General features: G+C 41.1%; 2 protein-coding genes across 2 annotated transcripts in view; both read right to left on the reverse strand.

Annotated features, from left to right (window-relative positions):
- TAF2 (TATA-box binding protein associated factor 2) overlaps positions 1-1,968 on the reverse strand; it is an 83,915-nt gene extending 81,947 nt beyond the window's left edge. Inside the window, exons 1-2 of the mRNA XM_044914294.1 lie at positions 1,843-1,968; positions 1,370-1,424 (exon numbers count right to left, since the gene is read on the reverse strand). Of these exons, the coding sequence (XP_044770229.1) occupies positions 1,370-1,424; positions 1,843-1,925 (138 nt within the window). The 5' untranslated portion in view covers positions 1,926-1,968. The remainder of the gene's footprint in view (positions 1-1,369; positions 1,425-1,842) is intronic.
- Positions 1,969-3,584: 1,616 nt separating this feature from the next.
- DSCC1 (DNA replication and sister chromatid cohesion 1) lies at positions 3,585-19,242 on the reverse strand. Its single transcript, XM_021688571.1, has 9 exons — positions 18,986-19,242; positions 16,618-16,786; positions 13,871-14,005; positions 11,569-11,659; positions 10,298-10,436; positions 9,354-9,406; positions 9,016-9,170; positions 6,356-6,504; positions 3,585-3,693 (listed from the first exon to the last, which is right to left on the reverse strand). Exons 1-9 carry the CDS (start codon positions 19,162-19,164, stop codon positions 3,585-3,587), a joined length of 1,179 nt encoding a protein of 392 aa, XP_021544246.1. The 5' UTR covers positions 19,165-19,242.
- Positions 19,243-19,831: the final 589 nt, after the last annotated feature.

Below are 19,831 nucleotides of genomic sequence, written 5' to 3' on the forward strand. Positions count from 1 at the left end.
GTGAGGTCACACACATAAAACCTTAGAAAAGTCTCATACATAGAATGTACTCAATAAACATTCACTATAATTCAATCACATCAACTCTATTTCTATACCACTTTCATTATTGTTATTTTCTTTCAGGGCTTCATCATTTCTCCACAAGATCATTACAGTAACTTCTTAACTAAATTCCCTAATTCTCATATCTTCCCTACCTGATTACTACAACACAACACACCTAAAGTATCCTTCCATGAAGGACAAGGTAAATACAGTTGACCCTTGAACAACGCAGGTTTGAACTGCACAGGCCCACTTATATGTGGATTTTTTCCTAATACAGGGCAGTAATGTAAATGTACTTTTTCTTATGATTTTCTTAATAACACGTTCTTTCCCTACCTTACTTTATTACAAGAATACAGTATATAATAAACACACAAAATATGCATTAATCGACTGTTCATGTTACTGGTAACACTTCTGGTCAACAGTGGGCTCTGAGCAATTAAGTTTTTGGCAAGTCAAAAGTTATAACCATATTTTTGACTGTGCAGGGAGTCGGGGCCCCCAACCCCTACATTGTTCAAGGGTCAGCCGTAATCATAGGCAGGGAATATTGATAGAGAAATTCCTTAAATAAGGAGATAGGACTTAGTGAACCTTTAAGGATTCTAAGATTCCTATAATAGGATACTTTTTTATTTAACTGTACAGCTCATCTTGAGTAAACATACACATACAGGGGTAACAGTTCCAGAGGGAAGTTCAAGCCACCACTACCCACCCCCCGCACCTGGCAAAAAAAACCAAAGATAGCTCACTAAGATTTTGTGAGCTTCCCTGGGAATACAGGTTCCCCCAAATTAAGTACTTAGGCAGCCAAGGACTGCCCCAAAATGGATTATACATGCAATCTATACACATCAAAGGAAAGGGGTGGTGTTTACAAGATTTCAAACACCTTACCTAAACCTTTACAAAGCAATGCTCCTAACTCAGGTCAGCCAAGAATCAGAAAACAAAACTGGCCTCTTAGCAGTCAAGTTGAATCAGTGAGAGTGCTAACCTTAACTTTTTTCACAGAAGAAATTTCACTATGGGCTTATTCTTGTTTCATGCACAATTCTAAAATGCTTGGTAATACAGACTTTCATATTCCACAACAGATTAAACAGGATGTTTATCCAGAAACAAAAAAAAGAGAGAAGGGAGACTTGAGGCAGTCAGTATAGCAGCAAGGCTATGCACCCTGGAGTCACACAGATTTGAATTCTAAATCTTACCTATTCTTGGAACATAGTCATTTGGAAGGGAAAGTTTGTAAATATTGTAAAGGGTGTTTGAACTTGTTACTGCTTACAATTGTTGAGAATATACTTACCACAACAGATTTTCTCTGGAAGTTTATGTTGTTGATGCAGACAACCTGATGGGTTGTATATTAAAAAAGAAAAAGAAGATACTCCTATTATTAAATAAAAGCATAATTCCACCGAAGTGTAAATAAGTTCTAAGCAGCTCACAATCATACTTTATCTTTTATTTTACAATCCTACTAATTAAGGTAACTGCATGTTTTAAATTTAGTAATAGCCACGAAAACAGATTTCTTTGTATAAAAATACGGCTAGGTACTTTCAGAAAAACACTTATTCACCTGCAAGGGACATTAAATCTGTTGAACAATACCGCCATTCAAAACCATACATACTGTCCTACAAACGGCATTTCCATCACGGTGAGTGGGCTCTAGTTTTCCACTACATTTCCCAGGCTCACCAAGGCAGCTTCAAGCAATCACAAAATATAATTAATAAAAACAAAAGCTAGGAAAGGAATAAAAAAAATACTTATAATTTATATGGCCTTGGGCTTTCAAAGCCCTTGTCTCCTTTCTTCCTGTTCATTCTGGCGGGCTCTAAACCAGTTGGCGGCATGAAGCGCTCCCACCCAGCTTGGCTTCCCCGTTTCCCGGGGGGCTGCGGGGTATCACCAGCCTCCGGCACCTCCCACTCCCCGCTCCCCAACGCTCCCGACAGTCATGCCCCGCGGCCAGGGCTCCCTCGGCGCCCACACCCCGCCGCCGCCTCAAATTTGCTCCCGCGACTCGGCTCCTTTTAGCCGTCTCCGGCGAGCTTGTTACGAAGATGCTCCTCTCAACAACCGCTCACAGCCACAGACAGCCGACATCTTGCTCGTCACCTCTGACCTCTGGCGTCAGCGGAAGTGGGACGGCGGCGAGGGCGGGAGCCGGAAGTTTTGTCAGTGGGTGGGGCTCGCGCGATAATATGAGGGGTTTTTGCCTTTGCTTTTCCAGGCACATGCAATGGGAGACAACTGTTAAAATTAAGAAATATATAATGGTTTGCGAAGAGCGGGGCGGGGAGTAGGTGGGGGTCATAGAACAGGGATACATGAAACCAGGAGAAGGGGGGGGTGTCCCGCTGGTTTGCTGTGTGAAGGGACACCATGAACCACTGGGCCCCAGTGATGGAAGCTGTGAAACATGTAATTAGACCCCAGGTAGTCTAACTCAAACTTCAGAGTCCTCACTAGGTACTGCTGCCTCAGTTATTTTATTTTTTAAATAATTTTACATACATACAAAACATTTATTGAAAAGACAAATATTTTGAAGCCACCGACATTTGCAGTTCATGTACAAGAGAATAAAACAGTTGTAAATTTCAGTAACAGTTAAATCTTGGGTTAGGTAATTGTGGATTATGCATTAACATTTTTTCAACCTTGGATCAGATTTATCTTTGGCCTAAGCCCTCAAACTGTCCTGGTGACAGGTTTATTAGCTAAGTTAAAATTAATCTGACCTTTGGTCTAAATGAATACACATCAGGAAAATAAAGCTATAAAGGAACTTTATCAAGCATTCCAAAACCCATCAGACATTACTTGCAGTTTTCCAGTACTACCCGTGTCAGTTTTCTCCATTACGGGATTATAAATTGCTCTATTAGTATTCTTCACGTAAGATTGAGGATCAAATCCATTTCATCCCAAAGTGCACATGGACATCAGCCAGGCAACACAGCAGCTATTACCAAGCCAATTTCATCAATGCAAATGACTAAGTTAGGTAACAGAGGATCTAGTGACTCCCTGTCTTGGTGGAATGTTGAAAATAGAGGGGAAATCACTTGAGAAATGACATTTAAGTGAATAAATAATTACTCTTCTAGGAAACTATTACTATTTAGTTCTCTGAAAAAGCCTTTAAATTTGTTAATCATTAGAACGTCAAATCCTAATTAAAGGAATGCAATTTTAAATATAAAAAAGGCAACACTTTTCTATAAATAAAACCACATAGACTCGAGATATACTAAATATAGGGAATAACTTTCTTTTGTCCTTGTTTACACTGTATGCGTAATGAAAAAATAAATTGAAAGATATAGAAATATCCTATTACATTTAAGGGAAAAAGAGCAGTAGTTTCAAAATGCTTAGGATTAGGAGAAAAATGTTTCAAAGTATGTTTCTTAAAAGCTGGAATACAAATATATGCAATAATCTTTTTCTTATAACCATCAACTTTATGAAGCAACTTTAGTCCCAAAGAACAGACTGTTGTTCTTTTAAGAAATGGGTCTTCTGGAATTGTAAACTTTAACACCATTTTGTATTGAAGAGCGAGAATATTTAGTGAGTAATGCACCTATGGTTTGCTTCTCTCCACACAAATCTCTGTGGGAACAATAAAAAATAAAAAGAATAGCATGAGTATGTTAGGGAACATAATATTCACAGTGCTAGTTATTTATATCTCTCTTGCCTAAGTCCATCTTTCCAACAAGCATAAGGATGTATGTTTGTGGGAGAGACAGGGTAGGGAGTGGTTACTAAGCCTTAATTGAACTAGGTACTTTACATGTATTACCTCATTTAACCACAGAAAGAGTAAAAGTAATGTATTATTTAACCCCACATTAGATATGGGGCTCAGGTAGTCAAGGATGGAACCAAACTTCACTGCCAGGTCTGCATGACTTCTAAGTCCAATTTGTTTTTTTTCCATTATATCACACAGGCTCCAAATTAGAAATACAAGCCATGTGATATAGAAAGGTCTAGATATGGAGACCCTGGATCCTAAGCTACTTGTATGTGCTTATTTATGTTACCCACCCTTCCTGAATTTTAGCTTCGTCTTGTATACCCAAAGAGGAGAAGGACTATGATTGGAACAAAGGAGGTGAAGGAAGAATGAGAGGACATGAGCTGGAGAAGGTAGCAAGGGCAAAGTCATACAGGGCCTTAAAGAACATGGAAAGAAGTTGTGATTTAATTCTAAGTATAAAGGGAAGTCACTAGGAGGGTTTTCATTAATGGAAAAGCAGAATGTGATCTAAGTTTTAAATAATGGAGGCAATGAGTTGATCATTATGGAAGCTAAGTGGTGAGTACATGGAGGGTTCATTATGTTATACTGTCACTTTTGAATGTTTAAAATTTTCCAAAATAAAAAGTTTGAAAAGTGGGACAGGAGAAGAGGGGGAAAATATAAGTAGGGAGGCCAATTTAGAGGCAGGTACTGGATGATCCATTAGGATTTCTCAGAGTTTGAACCAGGGAGCAAGAGAAGAAAAAGACAAGTATGATTCCCAGACTTTTTGCTTGAGTAACTGGATTAATGGTGGTGATGTTACTGAGAGGTGGAAGATGGGGTTAGGACAAGGTGGAACCACAGTTCTGTTGTGAGCATGTCAGGTTTGAAATTCCTCTTAGATATCCAAGTGGAAATGTTCAATAGGCAGCTAGATAAGAGAAACTGGAACTCAGGGGAAAGATCAAATATGAAGATAAAATTAGGAAGTCATTAAGTTTAAATCCAGGTCTAGATGAGGGCACCAAGGTAAAAAATATAAATGGAAAAGCAGATGGTCAAGAATAGTCCTGGAGCACACCAACATTTAAAGATTGGAAAGAACAGGGAGACATGAGAATGAGACAGAAAAGGAGCTGCCTCGGGAGAGAAGGGACAAAAATGATGTGTTTCAAGTAGAAAGTGGTCCACAGTGTCCAACAGTTCTAAGAGGCCAAGTAAACAAGGACAGACAGTTGACCACTGAAATGTAGAAAGACAGATGCCAACAGGTTAAGGAAAGAATGGGAGACAAAGAAGCAGAAAGGAGTACACAAACTTTCAAAAGGAATTTCTTGTGAAGGAGAGCAGAGGGTATGGGGTCCAGTAGGTTGTTGTTTTTTGAAATGAGCAATACTACTACAGTATACCATATATTGATGGGAATAATCCAGCAGGTAGGGAGACATCAATAACACAAGGGGGAAAATGATAACTAGAGGATGTATGTCTTTAATAAGGCCAGAGGGATGGATCTAGTGCAGGAGGAGGACTGGCCTTAGGAGCAGGGATGGTTCATGCATTATAGAGGAAGGACTGCAAAGGGAGTATGTATGGACATAATACAAAGAGACTGGCAGGTTTGGCGGTAGGAAAGAAGTTGTCCTTGTCTTTTCTCATCTGTTTCTATTTTCTCAAGAAACGAGGTCACAAGCTGAAGGTGAAGAGGAAAAAGAAGGTATTGATGACATGAAAAGCAAAAATATGAAAAGTGAGCTCCAAGGGTAGAAAAGTTTCATTAGGAAACGGTGCTTTGCCAAGGACCCAGGTAAGTACCACTCAAGCTCTTAAGTAAGACTGGCAAGTTCCATTGTGTCTTTTTCTCCAGGAAATTTGTCATCTGCCCATGTGTAGGCACAGAGTAAGCAGAAAAGTTGAGTTTTATCTTTGTGGATTTTTTTTTGCCAGAGAGGTGTGACAAGGGGGAGAAAGGGCCATAGGAGCAAAGCATGCCCAGTAGAAGCTAGAGACCCTGAGCAGGAAATCCAACCTGGGTAAAGGGAGGAGAGGACACGAGAGCTAAGACACAGTCAAGAGGTGGCAGCATTAGTACATTTGAGGTCCTGTAAACAGTGACTAATGAGCTAGGTAGTTCTTCTGCAATCTGGCATCTACCAAAATGTTAAAGTGAGGCATCAGGAAAGAGAGGAGGTGTCCATCAGAGAGAGGGTTTGCTTTAGAGCCATAGTGGGGTATGCAGTCTGAGTGGGCCTCAAAGAGCTGCAGTTTTGCAGGGAGGAGGGCAGAGAAGTGGTTTTAGAGGCAGCATGAGAAAGACAGACAACACATTCCCCACCTCCAGGATCAGAAGTTGTGAAGAATGACAGAGAAAACAGCCACCACTTGAAAAAGTTTCAAAGGAAGCCATGTCCTCAGGGAACACTCAAAAAAAAAAAAAAAAAAAAAAAAGAAGTGTCCTAATCATAAATCTAAAACCCCTATGCTACAAAGAACTCTCAAAATCCATTTTAGTAAATTACTTACTGAATATATGGAGCAATGTCTTCTTCTGTCCACTTTTCCCTTAGAGAGAATAGACTGTTAAAACGTTCTTGATTATCCTCAGGCAAATCATCTACTTTTAGCAAAAATATGATTTCTGGTCTTGAGTGTCTATCCACCAAGGCTAACCCCTATTTAAAAATGAAATGAAAAAGGGCAGTTAAAATAACGGTCTAGTGTCTAAATACGACTCATTCTTTTACCTTTAGGTTTGGCTGAGCCCAAGCCGCTAAAAATGTCAGCTATGTGAAACTTACACAAACTACCCAGAAACCCTCAATAGCCTTTTTCATAAAAAGAGCTCTGTTAAACAGTGAATTCTCCTTTTCCCTTCTACAATCTGGCTTCTGCTGCTCAATTTATCAGGTTAGCTCTAGTTCAAAGTCACCAATGACCTGTCATTGCCAAATCTAGTGGGCCCTTTCCTTGGATTTGCTAGCCCTGTTTTCTTCATTAATGTTGCTTCCTCTCTCTTTGAATCTCCATCACTGACATCACCGTCTCATTATTTTCCTCCGAACTCAATGTTGTAGTTCCTTGGGGTTCCTACCCTGATCCCCCGACTTGTCTCACTGTCACTGTCCTGAGTGGCTCAACTCACCTCGACTAAACCTAGGACTGCAAACACTACTTACTTGCTAATGACAGTAACATAGGCATTTTCACCTCAAATTGCTCTTCCGAGAACGAGCACAAGAACTCTATATCCAAACCTATCTATGAACCCATTGTGTTTGTTACCCAAAACTGCTCTTATCCCATTATCCTAGGAAACCATGAAACCTGGGCATTATCCTCGATTCCATTATTCAAACCCTGCACCTACATGGTCACTTAATCCTATAGATTTTAAGGCCTCAACATTTCCCTTATCCATTATCCATCACCTATTTCTTTGGCCAGTACTTTCTTAGCTAGGAGTACGTAACTATAGAGAGCCTGGAGATTTCTCCTTTTTCATAATCTAGCCAACCTTCCATCCAAACATCCTCAATGTCATAGTGTTCTTTCTAAAAGGCAAAATTCATCAGGTAGCTCTTCTGATGTCACTAAAAGGCCCCAGAGAGCTTTCTAAATAGGAATGAAATTCCTTAGCACAGACCATAGTGTCCCTCACTGACTCACCAGCACCTTTTACTCTAGTCCTGCATCCCTACTAATAGTGCCCCAATTTGTATCCCTCCATGCCTTGGAACATGCTCTCCTGGGTCCTCATCTCTGCCCTTCCATCTAGAGTTCATAGTTCATCCTTTCAAACTCAGCAGCTCAAACAGCCATGCCTTCAGAAAATCATCCCCGATCGACCAGTCAGATGGATAAGTCCCTTTTCTTTGCTCCCATAACATCTTGTACATGCCCTTCCCATGACACAGATCACTCTACATTATAAGAAAGGATTTATACATGTAATGTGCACACCCCCATCTCCAGAGCCCAGGCTGAGGACCCTGACAGCACGTGGTTTTCTTCTCAGCATCTAGCATGGTGCCTAGACATAAAAGGAACTCTAAATATTGAGCAAATCCTTTCACACTGTAACACATACTTACTGAGCATACCCTGAGCATACGCCAGGCAGAATGCTGTACATTGGCAAGCAACAGTGAACAAAATTCTATCACAGTGGAGAGTGGGAAACACCCATAATTAAACATTTTCCCAGAGCTAAGCGGTGAGTGCCAGGAAGGAAAAATACAGGGTGCTCTGACCAAGTAAAACAGGAGGCATTTTTTTTTAGAAAAAAGAAAAGCGTCCTTGAGGAAGTGACTCAAAGATGAATAGGAGGTGGCAAGGCGAAATTACAAAGAAGGTCATTCTAGAACAAAAAGCCTTGTGGGCAGGTCCTAAGGTAGGAGAGAGCTTGATGATCTCAAAAACCTGAAAGACGGCTGGTATGCAGTGAGCAGGAGAGAAGGAGGAAGAGATGGAGCTACAAGGGAGATGATGAAGTGTTTTGTAGGCCAAGATACAAATTCTGGATTTTTTTTTTAAGATTTTATTTATTTATTTGAGAGAGAGAGAACATGCACACGAGTGCACCAGCAGAGGGGAGGGGGGAGGGGAGGAGGGAGAGGGAGAAGCAGACTCCTCACTGAGCAGGGAGCCCGATGCAGGACTCGATCCCAGGACCCTGGGATCATGACCGGAGCCAAAGGTAGACGCTTAACCGACCGAGCCACCCAGGCGTCCTCCTGGATTTTCTATCTTAAATGCTACGGGCAACCATTAAATCATTAAGGATGACGTTCATCTAATCTGACTGGCATTTTTCAAAGGTCATTCTAGCAGCACTGCAGAGAATGGATCAGAGGTGGGCAAAATTAAAAGTACAGAGGGCCCGCTGAGGGACTCCATTGCTCTTTATAGCCAGACAAACATGACAGTGGACTACAACAGTGCTGGTGGAAACAGAAATGCAGCAGGTGGGAAGCAGGATTAACTGCACACAGGCCTGAGGGATCTCACTGAGGCGACAGAAACGTAAAACTAGTGTCGGACTGAATGTATAGTCTGCTCCTAATGGAGATGGTGGCTAGGAAAATAAAGTGGCTCCAAGCTCAGTGGCAATACAGATTTCATGTCACCCAGTAACTAACGAGACCCCATTGAGTTATGGTAGCAATCACCACTGCTAACCTTACCTTAAGCTGATCAAGACTAGTTATCATTCCTTCGGGAACACTCTGTTGCCACACTTCTTGAAACTCAGCGAGGTTAAATTTCACTGCATTCTTTAGGAGCATCTGTGCTGTTGCTCTGCATATTTTATCAGCACTCAGTGCAAAATAAACTTCACCTAAGGAAGAGGAAGTTTCATATTGTCTTCTGACAATTCAATACACTACTACTGTATCCTTTTCCCCAGCGCAATTTCTCAGAAAAAATTACACACAACTCACCTCCTGCAAACTCAGGCACACGTTTCAGAAAGGCATACCAATCTTAACACAAACAAGTTAAAATATTTTCCAAATCTTACCTTCCTCTACATATTTCTTTCCATAACATTTAAGACAGTGTGCAACCATTTCCCTGAAAAATTTAAAACACTCCTTTGAAAAGTTATCAATACATTTTTATGCATTATATCTTAAACACCATTGCTAACTAAAAACTTAAGATATAAATTTGAGATTTGAAATACTAAGTGATTTTGGTTGCCAAGTAAAATTTTATAGGAGGAACTAACTAAAATATACTGGAAGGCTACTACGTGCCAGGCCCACGCTAAACATTTTTTCATGAATTACGTAAGCATACGTTATCACAAGATAACTCACGCATCATTTTTTATTTATTTTTTTAAAGATTTTATTTATTTATTTGACGGAGAGAGAGAAAGCGAGAGCAGGAACACAAGCAGGGGGAGTGGGAGAGGGAGAAGCAGGCTTCCCGCCGAGCAAGGAGCCTGATGTGGGACTCGATCCCAGCATCCTGGGATCATGACCCGAGCCAAAGGTAGACGCTTAACGACTGAGCCACCCAGGCACCATTCTTTATATTTTTTAAGGTAGGAAAAAAAAGATGATGCACATTTATTCAGTAGTGATCAAAACTCCTAAGTCCTTCCTGGTTCTATTATATTTTAAATTTCTGTAAGACATCAAAATATAGTCTACTCCCTATGTTTAGTTGCACCCTGGGAAATAATTTTCTTTCCTTTAAGGAAGTTTGGAAAGACAGTAATTAAAATACTTACTCTGAGGGGCACCTGGGTGGCTCAGTTGGTTGGGCGACTGCCTTCGGCTCAGGTCATGATCCTGGAGTCCCTGGGTTGAGTCCCGCATCGGGCTCCCTGCTCGGCGGGGGGTCTGCTTCTCCCTCTGCCCCTCCCGACCCTCCCCCCTCTCATGTGCTCTCTCTCTCTCAGTCGCTCTCTCTCAAATAAATAAGAATCTTTGGAAAAAAAAAAAAAATACTTACTCTGGCTCCAATGGTCCAAGTTCCTGAAGGCAAGTATTCAAAGGAACTTTATCAAAAGACCAAGATTCAGAATCCACAAGCTGAGTTACATGATTTAGAAGTTTCATCTCATAATCAAATTCAAGAATCCTCCAATAACCTACAAATTCCCAAAGTACATTGTAAGCAAATTAATTGGTTAATAGATTGATAAAGAAGCAGTGTGCTCTTGCCCAGTACAAAAAAGAGACACTAGAAGTCTTAGCTTTCTTTATAAGCAAGGCTTCTTTTTATGCTTTTCTCCTAATCATTACGAATTGTGTCTGGAGAGAAACCCTAGTGGTTTTTAAAAAGTACCTTACATATGACTCATTTTTTTCAAGTGCTTTAATAATGATTTCAGAATAATCTTGTCAATCTAAATGGAAATGCAGAAACCTGTAGCTGATTCAGTGATTTCAAGAGAACATTGTACAAATGAGGTGAAGGTCGTAGGTTGGATATCCCACATGGTGATCTCCACTCTGGGGCACTGGCATGGTTATAACTCTCATCTAGTTGTCTTGCAGAGGTGTTCTTGGGCTCATAAAGAAGCCTAGGTCACTCAAGAGTCAACAGACTCAGAGGTATGATATGAACCGGTAGCAAGATAAAGGCTGGACATCAAGATACCTTTCCCTATTCTTGTGAAAGATCACAAAATGCCAACTGATCATTGAAGGCACCACCACCACCCCTGGAGAAACAAATCAAGTACAAATCCACCATTTCCAAGGGAGAATGTTACTATTGTTATTCTGAAAAAATAAAGGCAACATTAGAAAAGGGAGTGTGTGATGTCAATCCGAGAAAATGCCAGGAATAATCTATGCACCCCTCAACACATACCAAAATTTTATCCATCCCCAGGCAAGAAGTGAAAAATGCAGAGGGTTGCATTAAAATCCACTGGTTTCTAACCTCAACATTCATGGTACCCATATACTGTAGCAATTAACAGCAGGCATCCATAATTTAAAACTTTATTTCCAATGTTTAGGATCAAATGTGCCTCAAGAAAAAGCCCTGTAAGGAGTGGTTGGAGTCACCGGTCACAGTTGGACCTCTTCATGTAAACATCACATGTAGTCTCTACCCCACATCCAAAAACCTAAATATCATCAGCTTTAAGCCCAAAAGAAGATTAAATAGATAATATGCAATGGGATGAAGAGGTCCATAAATTTCTTTCTCACATGATGCTGGTGGAAACAGAAAATTCCATCATTAATAATTATGATAAGTAATGCTACCTTCAATCTCACAGGCATTTAGAACTTGTAAATGGGCCATTATTTCTTCCTCGCTTGCCTGGATTTGATCAAGCAAATCTTCAGTTGTATACTGAAACAAGGAAAAAAGAAAAAAAAAAAAAAACCATTCTAAGTCCTTTGAAGAATATTTTTTTAGACTTATTGAATTTGAGGGAATAGATACATAGAACATATTAAGGCAATATTTACACTATAGTTCAATTTCTTCTGATAATGTGTAATGATTACTACCTGAAATCTAAGAAGAAAATATAGGGGTAAATCTTTGTGATGTCGAATTTAGCCATAGTTTTGTAGATAGTATGCCAAAAACACAAGCAGCAAAAGAAAACAGATAAATTGGATTTTATCAAAATGAAAAACTTTTGTACTTCATCAAAATATCAATGCAAAAGGACAAATATTGTATAATTCCACTTGTATGGGATATTTAGAATAGTCAAATTCACAGAGATGAAAAGTAGAATGAATAGTGATTGTCAGAGGATGGGAGCAGGGGAGACTGGGGAGTTGGTGTTTAATGGGTATATAGTTTCGTCTTGGGGAAGATGAAAGGTTTCTATGGATGCATGGTGGTCATGGTTGCATAAGTGTGAATGTACTTAATGCCACAGAACTATACACACAAAAATGGTTAAAATGGTGAATTTTATGTTATGTATGTTTATCACAATTTTTTTTTTTTAATCAAGAAAGTAAAAACACAACCCACAAAATGGGAGAAAATAGAAGCATATTATATATCTGGTAAGGATCTTGTATTTAGACTATATAAAGAATGCTCCTACAACTCAGTAATACAGTGACAAATAACCGAATAATTGGACAAAGGAGTTCTGGATCAACAATTTTCAATGAAATATAAATAGTCAAGAAGCACATAAAAAGATGCTCAACATCATCAGTCATCAGGGAAATGCACATGAAAACCACGATGCTACCACTTCAAATCCACTGGTATTGATATAAAAAAAGACAGATAATAACAAGTGTTGTCAGGGAGGTGGAGATATTGGAGTCCTCATACAATGGGAATGTAAAATGGTGCAGCCATTTTGGAAACAGTCTGGCAGTTCCTCAAAAAGTTATAAAGAGTTACCATATGACCCATCAATTCCACTCTTATTATGTACATACCCAAAAGAAATTAAAACACAGGTCCACTAGAAACTTGTACATGAATGTTCACAGGAATGTCCTTCATAATAATCAAAATATGGAAAATTACCCATGTCTCTCAACTGATGAATGAATAAAATATGGTATACCCATAAAATGGAGTATTTTTAGCAATAAAGAGAAATAAACTACTGATATATGCTACAACGTGAATGAACCTTAAAAAACATCACAAGTCAAAAAAGCCAGTGAGAAAAGGTCCCATATCATATGATTCTCTTCATATGAAATGCCCAGAAAGGGCAAATCAGGAGCAAATCAAGAGATTGAAAGTAGATTAGTGGTTGCCTAGGGCTGAGTGGGAGAAGGAAGCAGGGAAAGGTAAGATTAGAAGGTAACAGTTAAAATTAGAAGGTACAGGGTTTCCTTGGGGTGATGAAAATGTTCTGAACATCATCGTGGTGACTGACCACACAACTCTGTGAATGTCCTAAAACCACTGAATTAAAGTCACTTTAAAATGAGTGAACTGTCTGGTATACAAAATTGTATCTCAATAAAGTGGTTACCAAAAAGAGAAAAAGAAAAAAAGAAAATCAATCAATCAAAGGAGAAAAAGAGAACATAAATATGGTCTTCAGAATGCCCGTGCAGGTCTATAATTTCAAACTACATTAAAAACTGGAGAATTTTTTTTACTTGGCTTGTAAATAGTTTCCCATACTTTCAGGAATCAGTTAATTTTCACATAATAAGAATACTTTCCATTTCCATAAAATCTTTTTTGAAGAGCCTCTAATTATAATTTTTAATTAAATAAAAATTAATTTATCTTCTAAAAAAACGTATTCCATAGTTAGGAACCTGTGAAGCTTTCAGCTATGTAAATGACACCAGGATATCTAGGATTTGCTTTAAAGTACTCCGGAAAAAAAAGGAAAAAAAAAAAAAAAAGTGGGAAGCAGCAGGGGAACAGAAGCAGCGAGATTGACAAAATATTGATAAATGTTCAACTGGGTGATGAATATATGGGGGTCTTTCTGCTTTGGGGTATATCTGAAATTTTCATAATATAAATATAAACACTGAAAGTAAGAATGTCGCCATCAGGGCCTCTAATTATAGTTCTATTTTTTAAGTTTCAAATGAAAATAAGTCTTACTTTTGAATGATTTGAATCCTTTTCTTTTTGACTGTCGGGTCCTTCATAGGTATTTTCCATCAAAAGTTTCTTTAGCTTCTTTAATTTAGGTCTGCATCTTCTTAATTCCCAATAATTATTAGAAAAACCAAAGATCTAGAAAATATAAAGATATAACCTTTTAGGGGCCATTCTAAAAGAAAATTTCATACAAAATTTCAACCAACTCATCTGCTCTCAGTAAGAAGAAGAGAGAGCCAGGTAATCTGCTTTCTACTGAGAAGGCCCCCTCCAGGCATCTCAAGCAAATGGATGGGTATCTTCAGGAAGATCTTTTCAAACCCCAGTTAAGAAGACACTGCCAACAGAGTGAGAACCAGTCATTGAGCTCAGTATCTCAAGTGTACTATGGAAACTAGGGTATGCCCAGAAAAAGAATGATCAGGATGGTGACCATTCTGCAAATCTGATGGAAACAATAGAAAATGAATACTTTTAGGCTGGAAAACAAAAAATTAAGAAGACATGATCACAGTCTTCAAATAATGAAGGGATGTTAAAGGAGAGAGAGAGTATCCTTGTTCTACGTTGCTTATGGTTTCAAAATCTAGCAGAAAGTTAAGGAAGAAATATTTCTTTTCAGTGCAAGAACTTCCTACTATCTAGAGTTGCAGCTAATTCCTTATTGTGAAACAGTGAGAGGCTCATCACTCAAAGCAATCCAGTTGACGGTGGCTACTTGGTGGGTGAGTATCTGTTACCCCTCCCTACCTCCCCAGAGGTACCTACCTTGTACCTACCTTGCCAATATCTAGCACTTGGTAGGTACCCAGTAAGTGGTCCACATAAATAAGGAAAAAAGGCTGAACTGGATTATATGCAGGGTGCCTTCCAACTCTAAAATGCAAGGTCAGGGGATGCTTCTACTTTCAAACTAGTACAAGGCTTAATTGATTAGACAAGGCCTAGCCAAACCTGATGGTAACGTTGTTGAACCGAGGATTCCAAAAGAGGAGCTTAAGACCAAACCAAAAAGATCAATTTCATCCACGGTTCACAAACTGACAGGCTGCTGGCTATATCCAAACCACAGATGCTGGTGTGTTGCTTTGTGTTGTGTGGAAGGGATAGGAATATAGTATAGAGTTGAAACTAGCTGCTGACATAGAAATATTAGAGGAGATTTTGTCCCAAGATCTAAATGTCAAGGTTTACCTGAAAACAAGAAGTCAGAAGATCTGGCAGCTCTGGGCCTGCTTTCCCACAAGGCCAAGCTGTGGCCGCCCACCTACGTGGGACTTGTGTTCTTCAATTTGCCACAGACCCCACCATTCTCTATTATTGCAGAGACTGGTAACCACTACCATTTTATCAGCAGCAGCCTGCTTGGCCCACGTGCATTCCTCACCTAGCCCTTCTAGGCATCTGAAGTGCAACCACAGATTAAACCTTTAGTTGGTAGATCTTTGGGGTGCTCCAGTCAGTTAAGTGTCTGCCTTTGGCTCAGGTCATGATCCCGGGGTCCTGGGATCTAGCCCTGCAATGGGCACCCTGCTTAGTGGGAAATCTGCTTCTCCCCCTCTCTTTGTCCCTCCCCCGACTCCGCTTGTGCTTTCTCTCTCAAATAAATAAAATCTTAAAAAAAAAAAAAAAACCTTAGTTGGTAGATCTGTTACACTTTACCCAGTCTCAGTGCACAGAATTTCCATAACGAGAGCTCAGAAGTACTCCCATATTGTTATACCCCTGCAAAAACACCTACAAAACAGGTACGCGATGAAAAAGTGACATCTTTTACAAAAGGCTGAACTGCCCATATTTCTAGTTAATTACAACTGAACCAAAATAGAAAATTTACTGGAAGTTATTCTGTTCCAGCAACATCATGGGTCACTGACATTTCCCAGTATTTTCCCTTATTTCTATTCCAATTCTAAGGCAGTAGTTGGCCTAAAGTCATTCTGAGAGAATTAAGGGCCGTGTTTTGATCATGATGTGTGTAATAATCTAGCCAGGATGGAGACTTCTATTTGGTATCTATAAGCAGTAGTCTCCATAATAATTAAGAATTTATTATGCATGGCTAGAGGCAGTAATGAGCTAAACCGAGGTAAGAAATACACCTGCCTCAAAAATTCAAATTTCATTTCTCCACCTCATAACCATTACTTAAGGTATTAGTTGTGGTTTGAGGAAGTCTCCTTTCAAAACATATCTACAGTAAGACTTACTAAAAATAGGTAAAACTTTTAGAATATATCACCTAATAACAAACTTTCCATGTTGCAGAAAATGGTCATCTTGTCTAGGACTTAAAAATCAAATAGGGAAAATAAGCCAACTTCACAAGACTCCAAACAATGCTGAAAAATTTTAAATTTCATTAGAGAACTTTTCAGATCCCCTGTGATTATACATTTCACAACTAAAGATTTTTTAAAAGATTTTATTTATTATTTTAGAGAGGGGGGAGGGGCAGAAGGGAGAGGGAGCGAATCTCAAGCAGACTCCCCCGCTGAGCACAGAGCCAAACTCAAAGCCCATCTCAGGACCCTGAGATCATGACCTGAGCCAAAAGCCAAGAGTCAGATGCTTAAGTGACTGAGCCACCCAGGTGCCCCCATACCTAAAGATTTTATTTTTTTAATGTTAAATTTATTTATTTTTTTTAATTATGTTATGTTAATCACCATACATTACATCATTATTAAAGGCAGTATTAGCACATGGGTTGATTCTCATATAAATTAGAAGGCAGAGAACAGTACCTCAGTGTGAATAATGTTACAATGCATTTCCTCCATCTTCAGCTGGTCCGGAGTTTTACAACCAGGAATAAAAAGCAACATATTGGAAGTGTCTGCTGTTCTCAAGTCATACGTTTTGTCTTTACTGCACAGCACAGCCTGCTCATCTTTATCACCCCGAATCACAAGACTGCAGGAAAATGGGAAAAGAAAATACATGGTTTAGAGACACCAACAGACATCTTCATTATAAACAGTTCCAAAATCCTCTAGGCTTGTAGAATTTAAAATTAAGTCTTGAGGCTGTCTGGCCCCTCTTTTCATCACCCTCGAGCACATGTTGGGCTCACAAAGCAAGGGGGGGGGCCTGTTGAGAGACAGAGGGGCACCAGGTGGTCTCACTAAGGAACAGTAATTCAACATGAGTAAGAAAGATCCAAAGAGCCCAAGAGGCCAACTTTCACCACGTGGCATCTTCATGCAAACTGCTTGGAAGAGCACAAGACAAACCATCCAGTAACTTCGGTCAAGATGTCAATTTCCTAAATCATGTTAAAGCAATACTTCTCAAACCTATGCATAGGTACCTCAGGGAATCTTGTTAAAAAACTGAATCCCAATCTGCAGGTCTGGGATGGGACCCAGGATTCTGCATTTCTAACAGGCTCCCAGAGGATCATCACGCTGTTGGTCCTGGTGCCCAACTAAGAGTGGGTCTTTTTTTTTTTTTTTAAAGATTTATTTATTTATTTATTTGACAGAGAGAGACAGCGAGAGAGGGAACACAAGCAGGGGGCGTGGGAGAGGGAGAAGCAGGCTCCCCATGGAGCAGAGAGCCCGATGCGGGGCTCCATCCCAGGACCCCGAGATCATGACCTGAGCCAAAGGCAGACGCTTAACGACTGAGCCACCCAGGCGCCCCAAGAGTGGGTCTTCTTGTTTTGTTCTGAATATCCCCTAGCAATCAAAGAAGCACATCCTAGCCTATGCATCAGCTCTGTTGCAAAGAAATTGGGACTTTATAAAGAGAACTGCAATGCTAAATGAAAATACATGAAAAATATGTTTTCACAAACTGCAGTAAATAAGTTCTGACAACGGCTCACCGGTGGAAAAGAGCAAGAAGAGAAGAGGGGAAGGACAGACAAAAGGAAGAAGACTAAAGACAAAGATGATGGGATTGACAACATGGGCATAGACCCTAGCAGTTTTGTCTGTATAACGTTTAACTCTCCTGTACACTATTCACTTCTTTTAAAGAAATAAAAAATAAAACCTGAAATAGAAGAAGGTGTAAATGCTTTTTAAAATTAAGACAGTTTAAGTGAAAAGTGTGTTTTTTTAGTTGCCTAGTGCTAATAACACTTAACAGTCCCAAGTACCCACTCTTCAACATTTATTTCTACATTGCACTATCCATGCTTCAATATTTTGTTTAAACCCGTCCCCTGGCAAAAATGTTTTTTAAAACACACATTTCTAGGTCCTTCTGGATTGCCAGGTGGATGAATAGTAACTGGATAAAAAAGTCCGCACACCTGAAGTCCTTTCTTAAACTCCGCGCTCCCCCCAACTCAGCTGGAATGAAAACCAATGAATGAGGCTCCCCTTGAACTTCCTTAAAGATCCTTTGTGGCTAGCATCTGCAGAGGGCCAGTTAATTATAACAGTGTCAGACGAGTAAATATGAAAACTGAAAGCCTGAAGAGTTCGATTTAAAGAAATCTACAAGAGAACAAACTACCTAATAAAAGACAGGTGTTGGATGGAGGAAGGGCGGTGCAGAAGAGAAGCAAACCAGAGCCCCCAACTCCTATTTCCAGAAGCTGGGAGCGCACAAAGTTGAATGATTCTCTAGACTTCTGCCCTTATGTTTTTTAATCCAGGGTTTTGCAGCAAATGTGTAGCTGACCCAAAATTAGAAACAGCTTCAGATTTCCATTAAATGACCCCACGCCGAGTCTGTGTTGTGAGGGCCTCCCACAATGACCAACTCTGTAGAACGGCTTTCAACTTATTCCCTACAGTCCGACCTACTTATGGAATATAAGTAGAAGGCAAGGAGAAGCGTATAAATATTAGATAGTAGCACTGGATTTTAAGCTAGAATGGCGGAAGTGTTCAGTGCAGTTCCTGGCATCCTGGTTAAGGTCTCCAAAACGTCACTGAGGTTCTCTTTCCTGCTTTGTTTCCGCGGACGCAGGCCTCCCCCAGATCAGCTGGACCAGCCCTCTGTATGACCTCAGTCCCGCTAAGTGGGCGGACCAGCAGTGGCGTGGACTCCTCGGGAAAAAAGGCAGCGCGCCGGAGAGGCGGCCTCCGGGCAGCTGCGAGCCCTGCGTTCAAATCAAGGCGCGTTTCCGGCCCAGTCTCCCCGCGGGGCAATCACCTGTGCCCGGCCTCCAGCTGCTGGCACAGCGCGGGCTCCAGCTCCAGCAGGCAGAAGTCGCCGGCAGCGGCGCCGGCCCCGGGGCCGAAGCCCAGGCAGTGCACCACCGGCAGCAGTTCGGCCGCATTCAGCTTGGCGATCTGGAGCGTCGCGTCCACCTCCGCGCGGGTCCGCCTCATCGCTACGCCCGGAGGGGGGCCCCGCAGGGCTAATGAGAGAGAACAGAGCTCGGCGAGCAACCCGGACCCTGCGAAAAATACAAGGAGAAAGGGAAGAGACTTTCAAAAGCGCGCCAAGGCGGCGGGGGGCGTGTTTCCGGGGCGGGGCGTCCGCGGGCGCGTCGAAAGGTCCTCCCCGCGCTGGTCCCGCGGCGGCGGCCGCTCGCTCCACGCACCGCCCAGGCTGCGGGAGGAAAGCCACGCTTCCGCGGGGCGATCTCGGCCGGACCTCGTGGGAGCCGCGCTGCCACCCCGCCGGGCGCCAGCGGAACCCTCGCCCACCCCTTCCGCTGCCCCCCACCTCCGGTTTCCCGCCGGCGTCCCCCTTTCGTCGCCATCAAAATGGTCTCATTCTCCGCCAGGGGCGGGCCTTATGCTAAGTACTCGGCTTGCATCAAGTTATAAATCCTTCACCACAACCCTTTCAGGTGGTCCCCGTTCCTCCCATTTTGCAAATGAGGCAAGCTCCTGGCCCTGGGTGGCACAGCAGGAGGTAGTAAAGTCTGATTCCAGCCCTATTGTGGCTCTAAAAACGAGCAACCGGGTTTTATGCAAACACTCTGGATTGGGAGTGAGACCCTGGGGCAATTGGACAGGGAATCTCACTTCTTTGGGTGTGGGGGCCATC

Source organism: Neomonachus schauinslandi, chromosome 4, assembly GCF_002201575.2.
Source record: "Neomonachus schauinslandi chromosome 4, ASM220157v2, whole genome shotgun sequence".
NCBI classification, from domain to species: Eukaryota; Metazoa; Chordata; class Mammalia; order Carnivora; family Phocidae; genus Neomonachus; species Neomonachus schauinslandi.

What these genes read in the sequence shown, in the direction of transcription:
- DSCC1 (XM_021688571.1), bottom strand. Translation starts at nt 19,164, where the DNA reads ATGAGGCGGACCCGCGCGGAGGTGGACGCGACGCTCCAGATCGCCAAG. An exon ending in CTAGTCTTGATCAGCTTAAG is followed by an intron (nt 6,505 to 9,015) that starts GTAAGGTTAGCA and finishes ATTTTTAAATAG; the next exon opens with GGGTTAGCCTTGGTGGATAG. An exon ending in GACATTGCTCCATATATTCA is followed by an intron (nt 3,694 to 6,355) that starts GTAAGTAATTTA and finishes TTGTTCCCACAG; the next exon opens with AGATTTGTGTGGAGAGAAGC.